We start from the raw sequence: 12,500 nt of genomic DNA on the forward strand, positions 1-12,500 counted from the left end.
GACTAGTTAGAGCTGAATTGTTGAATGAAGCCACACCGCGGATCTTCATTCGAACAACCTGAAATATTAAGTTACCAGAATTGTTTTGCTCAAAACAGGAAGAAATGACTTAACTGTTGCGCAAAGAAAAACAAGGCAAGTAGAATGAAACTCCCGAGAGCCTTGCTACCTTACTCCACCTAGGGTAAAGAACTTTTTCGCAAGCTACTTTATTTGACCTAACTAATTCTTTTTTCGTACTTTTCGTGAAAGATTTGAAGCTGTATTACATCCGCTTTTGTGATTCAAAACAAAACAGAACAAAGCGGTATTTAATTCCACAGATTTGCCATTGTGTTAATCTTCAAAAACCCTTTTCACAAAAGTGGAATTCTTCCGATGAACACGACTAAATAAGAAGAAATTTAATTTTGTAGTAACTTTTTTTATATACAACCCAAAAACTCTCGCAAAGATTGAGTACCATCGTAGGCTACATACACTTTGGTACATGGGTCCTACTATAACCATAATACAGGCCATATAAAGACAGATATTGGATATCGCTCTCCACCCAATAAATCACTGTTTTGTTTTGTTTTCCTTTACGTTTGTTTGTTTTTGGATTTTTGTACCCTCTCCCTTTCAATTTCTTGCGCGGAAACTCAAGAAATTAAGTATGCACTAAATTAAGAAAGAATAAAGAAAGGTCTTGCACTATCCCCATGTACGTTGAATACTTACCAATATCAAACACCAGGAGAGGATGAGGCGAATACCCGTGGATCCCTCTGCCACCGTACACAATCATGGCATTACCAACCAGAACAGCTGAATGAAGATACCTCCAAACACCACTGGAATTCAGAGCACTCCATTTCTTATTTTTCGGATGATAACAGAATGTGTCGCTGGAAGGTGCATGGTAGGTTCTGTTGTACATTCTGTACCCACCATGTACAAATATGCATCCTGTTTGTGGATCATACACACTGCTGTGGCCATACGATGGCCTGGCACCGCCAGTGGTAGGATCTTTGGCACTCCACTTTTTAGTCACTGCAAGAAGTTGAAAGGAAAGCTACTTTATCAGTTACAGAAAAATCCCCAAGTGGGTTGCTCAAAAAACTTTTATACGGGGAGGCTCTGCTTTGAGGTCATACCCCTTAACCTTTTATATACCAATTTAAACATAAAAGGTGCCCCAATTGTATATGTTGTAGTTAATTTTTTATCTCAGGTAAGTTTTGTTTTTCTTTTGTTTTTGGGTATGGTAATGTATGCTAATTAAGTTGAAACAAAAGAAAAATAAAAATTACCTGAGGTAAAAAATTAACTACAACATATATCTTACATTTTATCCCTTTTAACTGCTGTAAATGCACTGCCCCCTCAAGGGAGTAAAACCTTTTAAACCCTTTCACTCCAAGTGATGACCAAAGTCAAATAAATTCAACAAAATTCCAAATTTCACTATGAAAAAGCCGTAAAAAAATGATGCCAGAGGTTTTATATGACCCCAAAGTGAACCATAAGACTTAATCCAAAGACTTAAAAATTAGAATCAAACTAAACGACCCCATCATTCTCTGGATCAGTTAAGGTTTCTGGGAAACTGCCCACCTACCCATCCCCTAACTCAACGTTAACATTTGGGGCTCACTCAGCATGGGGCAAAATGTTGGGTTAGGGGAGGGGTAGGTGGGCAGTTTCTTAGAAACCTAAATTGATCTAGACTACGAGTGGGGTGATTTTCACGCGCGCTCGCGTTTCGCTCGCTCTACTATCCCTGAGGAAAAATGGGGGACTACTCGTAGTCTAAAATTGATCGCATTCTCTCTGGTAGTGAAAAAGTTAACAGATTTGCAAATAAAAAAGCCTCCTACTATATACTTACCTAAGTCCAAAACCCGAGTTTTATTCACATATCCTTGTCCAGGATTATATCCAAAGAGAACAATCATCTCATTTCCAACAACAGTGGCCGTGTGTCCCACCACACCCACGGGTTTGCCAGCATTGGTGCTCACATCCAGCTGAGACCAATTTCTTGATAAAGTATCAAACATCCAAGTCTCATTTGAAGTAATGCCTTGGCAAATGCCACCAAACACAAACAAAGAATTCTGTGAACCAATAATAATCAATAAACACAAGGTAACAGTAAAATGCCATAGTTAAATGAGGTACATTTATTGTTCTAAGTACAATCTGTTCTCAGAGCTAAGAAAAGAAATTCTAAATCAAACCATCAATCTGGTAGAGGAAACTCAATCACTAATCCAACAAGTTGTACTGTAATCCTACTAGCCCCTGGCGTTTGGACAGCACTTTTGCCTCCACCACAGTCACACTTCTTTGACTGTTTTACGGCTATATTTGCTGGGATTTCATTTTCCAGTGAGAGGATTCACAGGAAAGGATACATGCAGTCCTCTCTCTCTAAGATGGATACCTTTGCGCCTGGCACCAAGTGTCATTCTTATAAAGAGTCAAATAAATTAAGGGAGTAAAGAAAGGCAGGGGCCGGCCGCGGCCCAACTCTTGGTGTCCATTTTAGCAAGATCTCCATCTCATAGAGGTGTCCGTTATGAGCCATAACTATCTTTTCCTTTCTCCTAGAATACTGAGAGATTCATTTAGCTGAAAATACTTCACATCCACGGCCAAGTAATCTTATGCTGGAAAAATGGCGCTGACCATAATGCCTAGAGACTTTCAGTTTTCAAACACTTACACTCTGGAACTTTTGTAGAAAACTTTCAAAATTTTTTAGTAAATTTACAGCATATTTGGTAATGTCTTAAACTTTCAATGCGGAAAGTTCCTTTAGTTATATTAGCTTTGAAGTATTTTGCTTAATTTTTAAAAGCAAATAATTTCTTTGTCTGACCACGGATCAGACACCTTAATTGCCATAACTTATAACAAGTAAGGAATTTGAAGTAAAGTCAAATCCTGGTAACTCGAACCCTCTATAACTCAAACCTCCCGCTAACTCAAAGCAATTTACATTTCCCTTCAGATCGCTTCCTATATAATTTTACCTTCGATAACTCGAACTCCCATTAACTCGAACTATTTTCTCTTTCCCTTGAAGGTTCAAATTATCGGGAGTCAACTGTATTACACTTACATTAAATGCCACCATTGAATGGCCATATCTTGCTGATGGTCCTTGATTTAGCTGACTGGAAGCCTGAATAATCTCCCAGGAATTTTTCTTAATGTCGTACCTTGATTAAAAAACAAGGTCATTTGATATCATGAGACAATGCAGTAAAGATGAGGAATTAACAGTTCAGTGCTACAGCACCAGGCCCTGGTTGTTCAAATGTTGCATAGCGCTATCCAGCAAATAAGTATTAGGGAAGACAATTGGGCTATCTGCTGGATAAAGATTCAGATTCATCCAGTGGATAGCATTATCCACCTTTTCAACAACTCAGCCCAAGAGAACAAAACATAAAACTTAATATTTTCATATGGCTGGAAAAAAACCTTCAACAGTGTGCATTCTCATTGGTTACTTTGAGGTCACAAGACATCTAACAAGAGAAATTTTTTCCCTCCAAAAATTTCAGAGTGGGCAACATTGCAAAATAAATGAAACCAAAGGTTAACAGTGTAATGTTACCAAAATTAGGTTGCATTGCATATTGTTTCCTCTTTAATTATTTTCGAATAATGGTTTAAAATGACCAGTGTAATATGACAATACATGTACAAGTACCTCGCTAGGGTATCCAGTGGTCCTTTGGAAAAAGTCAATCCACCATACAGCCATATATAATTTCCAATGTTTGCTATTGCATGAGATGAAACACCATCTAGAAAGTCTTGAGATAAATTAAGGAGATGGAAAATGGTGGTGGACAAATCTCTGAACCCTGGTCCATAGACTACCCTCATGGACCACCCAAAAGGACTACATCTGGAATAATTTTACTGGTTTAAGGTACTTCATGTAGCTAGCACTACAGTCTATTCAATAGGTAGTCTAATGGGGTAGTCAAAGTACTTGAAGCCGGGTTAGTGTTTTGTCTGCCTCCCATTACTTCTTGCTCTCCAAAAATGACCCAACATATTCTTGACTCTGTAATTTTCTTTTCAAGATTTTTCAAGACAGGGCTTCTGATATTTCACGCGGTCGCGGACCCTCGAAATTCAGGTATTTCCGTGAAATCCCGCGAAATTCCCCAAAAAACGAGAAATACCGCGAACTCCGCCAGAAATATTTCCAAATACATGTCGGCAAAACATATTTAATACTTATCTTGGCTATTAGACCTGTTTTATTCACCCCAAATGTCCAAATTTATCTTGAAACTTCGTCACTGCAACGAGTAAACAATGTCCCAAAACTACCAGGCGTTCTTAGATTAATGTTGCGAAAAACTGGGCACTAACCATAATGTTAATAGCTTTAGCATTCGCTCATTTCTCGAGCGAACTGTTGTTGAAAGAGCAAATGATTATCCCTGTTTAAAAAACGTTAAACAACGCTGGTCATATTGACGCAAAATTGATCGAATTTAGCGAAATTTACCAAAAAAACCCCAGCGAAATCGGCTGTTTTTTACTGATTGTTTCTTGGCGTAGTTTGCCCCCCGAAATTTCCCGTGAAATTGGCCGATTTTTCTAAGAATTTGCCCCTGAAAATCCTTCGAAATTTGACTTTTTTCCTCTAAAATCCCGCGAAATTGGCCGATTTTTCTGCGAATTTTGTATTTTCCCCCGCGAAAATCCCGCGAAATCAGCCGATTTTTCCACAAATTTGCCCCTGAAAATCCCGCGACATTTTGCTTCTTTTTCCACGAAACATCAGAAGTCCTGTCAAGAGAACCAAGCACAGAAATTATTCCTACATGTATGCTGTAAAAAATTTTAATAATGTATTAGAACACTAATTTGTATTTTGGTTTTAATGATAGCAGCTCTAAAGATGACTTTATCATGAGCAAATACCTTGGTTGTTTGCTACTGGTGAACTCCAATGACTTCTGTTGTCATTTATGTTACAAGATTCCCCTGAAATACAACATCATCAAGTACATAAAACAATACCGCATACACTCCAAGAGAACTAGCACTACCAGCTACAGTACTACCCCTTTTGCTTGCAGTCCACTGAAAGGCACTACATTTTTTTTTACATAGACTTCTTTCATTTTCCACAAGCAGAATCGTCAAAGTCAAGTTAAGGTACTTGAATCTGACGTTAAAGCCTTTTTTTAAAGTCTTTCAGTTACTCTCTGTTACTGTTGCTCATTTTATGTTACCTGGCTTAATTGAACATGTTTTGCTCAAAAGTCTACATGAGGAAATACTGAAAGTTTACACACTTGTACTTCCACATTGAGGGGATTATGCAGATACATAATAACATGGGTGACAAACCATTCCTTAATTCTGGTGCGAGATTTCAGTGTTAATATAATTTCACCATCATGTGAAATTACAGTGTTGCTATAAGGCAACTTTAAATCCTACTGTGCCAAAATGGCATCCAGGTTTGGAAACCCCTTGTCTTGTGAACTCATTATATTTGTCACCTATAAATTATAATGGTTAATCAATAATATTCATGGGTAATCAAAAGGTATGCTCATGATATAAGGCAAGACCCGGTAAATCATATAGAATTTAGACAAAAAGTGTACGAAATAATTCTCTAACATTCGCTTACACATACCAATATTGTTTGAAATATTGAATTAATTCATGCACATGCATATTAATTCTATTTCACAACATTAATTAGAAGTTTATAAAAATTAATATTACCACCTAATCACAGACATGTACCTGTAAATCCATAAGCACAGTTGCACTTCCTAGTCTTCACATCACATGAGCCATCATTGCATGGAACAGGACATGTTGGTAAACTGCAGTTACTGGACATCCAACCAGGATCACATTTACAAGTTTGACTGGACCTTTTAGCACACACACCATAACTGTGGCATTTTGTGGAGCACTCTTCTTCAAAACTACAACGTCAAAGGTACACACAAAAAATAAAGCAGAGCAGTGGTGAAGTTGCCCAGGGTATATGCAATATATTATTGGTATTTTGTAAATGAGTTAATAACTTTTAGATTTTTTATTATTGTATAAACACCAATGAAATATACCAGGTGAGCTTTTGCATTAAAACATGATATCTTCACACGTGAAAATAAGATGTTATTTTCACATGTGAAAAGATAACCATTGCTATAGCTACATAATAAATCGCACCCTTTGCAAGGAAAAAAAACTGTTTAAGTGAAATGGTTTGGTATTTCGTTAGTGTTTATACAATAAATAATAGAACATAATTTTTACATGAACACTTTGAGATACAAAATTTCTCTTCAAGTGTTGAAAATATTTCACAATGTTCGCTGCGCTCATTTGTGAAATATTTTTCAACACTCGGAGAGAAATTTCGCATCTCCGCACGGCCACGTGATATCCCCTATTTGTTATTTAAGGTGATTCCCTGGTTTTGCACTGTGCATCTCTTACTGCGCATAACAAGGTGGCCGCCGTAAAAAAGAGTATGTGAATTAACATTATTTAAATGAAGTTGACTAAAGAGAAACGCTATTGGAATTTTTGCTTGCTGTTGTTCCTTGCCGAGGTGAGACTCAATGTGTTGGAAAGGTGCATAACGTAAGCAGTACGCATGTTGCTGAGTTCTACTTCCTCTCTGAGAACCTCGATGGTGGATGTTTAACTTGTGCTTACTCACTTTGATTTTCATTTAAACACTTTCTTTATCAAATTGTGTCCTAAATATGATATCTCTATGTAAATTCTGTAAAAATGGATTTTTTAATTCTTTCTTCCCCCTTTCACATACATTCTATTTTCAAACTCGCCCCAGTCCTCTCTCAAAAATCGGAGAAAATGTATTTGGTGCGCACTTTCTGCAGCTCTACCGCAAAAATGAGTACGGTAACCCCCATTTTTTATTTCATGATTTTAATAAGGACAGTGCTTCCTTTCAATGAGGAAAAAAATTGGCACTAATCTTTGTTCAGTTTTTTGGCAATTTTTATACTAAATTGTACGGATTGAGCTATCACGGGTCGAAAAGCGCGTGTCCAATTTAATTCTACTTTGGAGCGTAAAGTAAAAACAAGGGCATTAAAAGGCATTTTTCTGATACGTAAGTGGATAGACAATACATTTAAGTCAAATTCTGTGCGATACCACATGCATCATCGAAAAAATCTCTCCTTTTTGTCTAGTTTTGGGCAGCCCGCGGTTTTTGTCAAAGGGTCCTAAATAGCTGTATTTGTCAGCATAATGTGACGTCAAAACGAGCACGGTGACCCCCACTTTTTATTACTTTTTTATCATCTTTTGGACTTGTTACATCAGTGTACCAAGTTTTATCAGTACAATCTATGTTAGGCTCTTTACTAAAGAATCACCTTAGATATGATTTAATAGCCCTGTAATTATTCCAATGTAACTTAGTTCAAAATTGGAAGTTTTTTAACATATATGTAGTTTTTATCTTATGAATTAATAAAGATTATTATTATTATTATTATTATTATTATTAGACAAGGAATTGAAAAGCTACATGTGGGTGTTTGTTTTGTTAATTAGGTTCAAGGAGAATCTTGCTGTTTATCAGAATTAGCCACTCAGAGCTTTCTTCCAACTAACCCTTCACTAGTACCTGTAAGTGATATTTAACCAACAGTTTCCACTATGGGAACTTTCTTCTTTTCCTGCAAGCACGATGAATGCTGACCCAGATTTTGCTCTTAGCTGAAGCAGCGGTAATTCCCAGTTTGCTCTTGTTGCAGTGGAAATAATGTCACTAAAATAATAATTAGCGATTATTGGACGAGGCTAAGTGTAATCTGAAGAATTATCCAGATAAAGGAGGAAGCTATCTAGTGGTATGCCAATCAATATTTGATCATCATTCAAAATCTTTAGGCAATGCGATAATCAATTATGAAAAATGTTCCATTGATTATCGTGGGGAAAAAAATAAAATTTCTTGTTAGCAACAAAAAAAATGGGGTCTAATGTGTTGGCTTTTTAATGGTCTTATAATTAAAGTTCAAAAAAAATTTGATTGCCCAAAGGCACAGAAAAAATTCAGCTTTTTACAGTGGTCCAAGGTAAACAAAAAATGAAAAATTTGTATGACATGTACTTTGACTTGCACAAGAAAGGAATTGTTATAAAAATTAGTCTTTTTATATCTACGATGATCGATCAAAAGGGTCAATTCCATTATTTCCAATGATCAATAAGAAATGTCAGCAGATCTTTATCACGTGCATTATCTAAATAGGCCGATGACTATACAAAAGGAACAACCTTGCAAGTTGAAGAGCACCATTGATGGTCAAATAATCCTACCTGACAACTGCTAGGAGTGGGGAATGAACTGAACTTCCATCATAAATGTTCAACCGTCTGTTACCACAGCTAGCACCATTAAATTCATTTACGTTCACTATAATAGATCTGTTATTTCTAGGTCTGAAAAAGATAAAAGGAAAAGCCTCAGTAAACTTTATAGGAAATTATGGTATTTATTCTCGTTATTCCTTTAATTAAACATTATTACTATACTGTTCTCACTATCTGTCTTCTCACAAGCTAAGACTGCCTGCAGTTAACTTTGGAAATCAGCACATTATTACCTACAGATAAGTAATCTGCAAGCGAATACATAGAGCAATGTCAGTAAACTGTGTTCCACACGACAGTGTGTTTGTTATTTTATATTTTCACAACAATTTACATGTATAATAAAACAATTATTAGATTTTTTTTTTTGTGATATCTGAAGTACCCAAGGTCAAGATTATATTTATTCGAGACACAAAACCCTCATCCAATGAATTTTGTTTATCAGCCTGCATAATTTCCACACTGTTCACCATACATTCCAGTGGTACTGATAACGACAATCTATAGGAGGGTGGACAAAACACTGACCCCCAGTTAATGGGCTATCCACATGGCTGGTAATTGTGGGATTTAAAATTGTGTTTTGAAATCTGTATGTTGCATGAAACTTACATATATTCACAGTGTGGGAGCAAGAGCATTTTGATGTTTGGCCATTGCCACCCACATTCCATAACCTATGGTTATTTCCCTTGTAGAACCAGACATATGCAAAACCTATGCTCATGCTATTTGTTTACTATGTTGGACTATGTTTCAGCTATGTTATGTTCACTACTGCCTATGTATCAACTATGTAGCATACCACACTACATAGTCCAAAGTATGCAAAATCTATGTTGAAACTATGTTTAGGCTATTTGAAAAGTACATAGCTTTTTAATACCTATGCAAATACTATTCAAAATCTTTTCATAGTCTTTACATAGCTATGTATTTACTATGCAATAGAAAGTTCTGCTTTTCCTTCTGATTTGCATCCTATGTATTTACTATGCAACAAAGCAAAATAGCTTTTACATAGCATCTCGATCTTCAATTTTATTTCCAACAAGTTTCCTAGCTTTTACATAGTGCTATGTATATTCTATGCTAAGTGATGAAACATATTTGCAGCCTATGTTTTCACTATGTGACATTTTAATTTAGCTTTATCATGAGATAAAGGTTACATAGCTTTTACATAAACGTAATTTTTCATTAGTTTCACTCATATGAGAAATATGTAGTCTATGCGTTTCCTATGTGATATTTCAACATACCTTTTAAAATACTAGGCATGTTGATTGTACAGGTTAAATAGCGCTTACAAAAAGCATACTTCCAACGTAAAAAGCAGTGTTTAAAACTAAAAAACTTAAAAATCGTTTACTACAATTTTTTTTGTGCTTGCAGATAGTTTCTTAGTGAGAAGATTTTTGTAAAGCATTGAATCGCTACATCCATCATTCCTGACTTAACTTTCCTTTCTAGCTTTTCCCTAGAGTTTCTTCACTTGAAATGATACCTCCATGCATCATTTTCTTCTTTTATATTAGCTTCGATCCTTCGTCTTGATTATGGACAACTCCTGAATAGAAATTCATGGTCAAAACTGCGAAACGCTAGCTGCAGTCCTCGGTGTTTGTCAGCCATTTTGTTTCCACTAGTTCCCAGGGAAGCCCGTGAGTTCAACACATGCGTATTTAGCGTCTTATCGTCACATGGGCCTTTTCAACCAATGAAAAGGTGTGAAAATTGGCTGATTCCACGCGGGCACTTTCAAGTCAAAGAAGACGAACTGTAAAGCGTGCGTTTTTACAAGAAGACGCTTCTTTTTACTTCAATTTAAAGTCGTTTTCCTGCCAGGTTCAGCAAAAAGTATTCCTAACGTTGGTAAGTGATGTTTTTCTCAATTTGAGTTTCGATTTACCCGTGTTGTCTCCCCTTTTCGCGTACCTGAACAAGTTGGATCGGTCACCTTCGATCACGCTTCGATACTCGTTCGTTTCAATTCTAAAACGTCAGGTTGTTTTTGTGTTCATTTGCCTGAAAATCTCAACTTTTCTGTTTGCAGATACTTATTCGTTGCAGTCAAAAGAAAAGTGTATGGCACTGAAGAGCACGACATCAGCCAAAAGTCTACACGATAAGCAAATTAAGCAAACTTTAACTTGGGGTTTCGATTCTGAAACTGCTCCATGAAAATACTGCATTTGTGTTGTGTGTTCGTGGTATTATATTGCTTTAGTTTTCAATTTTTCGTGTCAAAGCCCATTTCTTACCAATGTAAAAGATATTCTAATTCATATGTGTATACTATTTTTTCTATTCTCGTGATTTTACGAGGGTATTTTAAACACTACATTTGCTTAAGCAGATCAAAACCTACCTACATAAAAGACTATGTCAATTCTATGTAATTTCTGTTTGAACTCTAATTAAAGGCTGTGTATGTGATATGTTTTTCCTACTCAAATACTATTAAAATCCTATTTCAAACCTATGCAAAGACTATTTGTTCTGTGTTTTCCCTATTTTAATGCTATGCAAAGTATATGTCATCTTCAAAAAAGGCTATGTTTTCACTATTCCTAGGCTATCTGAATTCTAAGCAAACCCTATTCAAAAGCTATTTAATCAACTGTCCCCTGTTCCATTTTACTATGTAAACTCTATTTCAGTCCTATGTGAAGGCTATTTATTTCCTATGATTTTTCTATAAGGTTGACTATGAAGTCTAAAATCTCTTTCTGAAAGCTAAGTAAATTGTATGTATAGGCTATGTGGAAACTATGTCATTTCTGCCTTTATTCCTTCCTTTAAAAACTGCATAGCTTTTAAGTAGGTTCCGTTTGACTAGCGAAAACATAGCATTTTCGATACAAAAAACATAGTCCTGGCATAGAAACAACATAGGGTCTGGTGAAAGCAATGTATGACTCATTAACATAGGTTTTACATAGCTTTGTGACATAGCATTTGCATAGATTCTACATAGTGTCTGATTCTACAAGGGTTAATACTAGTTTTACTGGTAGACTGTTAATTCTTGTACCTACAATTGTAGTGTAATCTAGGTGATCTGATATGAACATAAGATCCGTGCAGTACGAAAATAACTAGTAATAAAATGCCAAGTCGGATTCTAAATTGATATCAGATCTCCTTGATTATAATGCTCTAGCCCTTTTTTGAGTGGTCTGCCAACAGGCGTGCATACACATCAACTGGCATGCTACCATTATTGTAGTATATATATACACTGTAGCTCTTCCCTATAAAGCTGAAAACTTGTACAAATCTATACTCAATGTAAATTTCAAATAACTTTCATTTTATATAAAGGTTAGTGTTATATTCATCTTTATAAAATAACTATTAGGTAGTATGTGCATTCTGACTGGTTAAAAACCTATCGTTTATTGTGCTGGTAAACTCATAGAAAACTGAAACATCCTTTAAAGTTATTTATAAAAACATTAGACCACACTTTCTACGGGTTTACTGGCATGATAAACCCACTTGGGATGTTGGGAGAACAATCGAAAAGCTTGTAAATCATGAGCCGAACTTTTTCTCGGGTTCTCCCACCATCCCGCGTGGGTTTATCACACCGGTAAACCCATAGAAAGTGTGGTCTATTGCTTAATTGTAACACTTACGTATTTAACTCAATAAGCCAGGCACATTTGGATGGTAAAGATTTCTGCTTTCCTTCAGTTATCTTCTGTTCATTTGTTTCTACATATGTGCGTCTGCACAACAAGGATACACACACAGAAGTCAGTAGACTGGCCTCTCATACAAGTTTGAATATGAAGGGAAACAAAAAAAAGTGACCATTTAAGGTGGCTGAACACAGTTTTGCAGACGGTCAGCGGTAACTTGTGTGACTGCAAACAAACATAGTGGCAAAAAAGGCCAATGGTACACAGAAGATGATTTCGCAAAATCTACTCATTAGAATTTGTGATATAATTTGGCAGAATTTTTCCTTTTATCGTATTTTAAGTAATGAGAACTTTAAAATGAAAGATTTTATGACACATTTAATAATTACAGTACAATAAAAAACTATTGATTATCTAAAAACCTGTCTG

The 12,500-nt window shown here is 35.9% G+C and overlaps 1 protein-coding gene across 1 annotated transcript in view; it reads right to left on the bottom strand.

Moving 5' to 3' along the window:
- LOC140935998 (attractin-like protein 1) overlaps window positions 1–12,500 on the bottom strand; it is a 32,867-nt gene that overhangs the window by 18,490 nt on the left and 1,877 nt on the right. The window contains exons 2-10 of the mRNA XM_073385578.1: window positions 12,063–12,155; window positions 8,362–8,484; window positions 7,664–7,807; window positions 5,788–5,975; window positions 4,948–5,010; window positions 3,713–3,818; window positions 3,116–3,215; window positions 1,877–2,105; window positions 724–1,038 (exon numbers count right to left, since the gene is read on the bottom strand). Coding sequence (XP_073241679.1) covers window positions 724–1,038; window positions 1,877–2,105; window positions 3,116–3,215; window positions 3,713–3,818; window positions 4,948–5,010; window positions 5,788–5,975; window positions 7,664–7,807; window positions 8,362–8,484; window positions 12,063–12,155 — 1,361 coding nt within the window. The remainder of the gene's footprint in view (window positions 1–723; window positions 1,039–1,876; window positions 2,106–3,115; window positions 3,216–3,712; window positions 3,819–4,947; window positions 5,011–5,787; window positions 5,976–7,663; window positions 7,808–8,361; window positions 8,485–12,062; window positions 12,156–12,500) is intronic.

Source organism: Porites lutea, chromosome 4, assembly GCF_958299795.1.
Source record: "Porites lutea chromosome 4, jaPorLute2.1, whole genome shotgun sequence".
NCBI classification, from domain to species: domain Eukaryota; kingdom Metazoa; phylum Cnidaria; class Anthozoa; order Scleractinia; family Poritidae; genus Porites; species Porites lutea.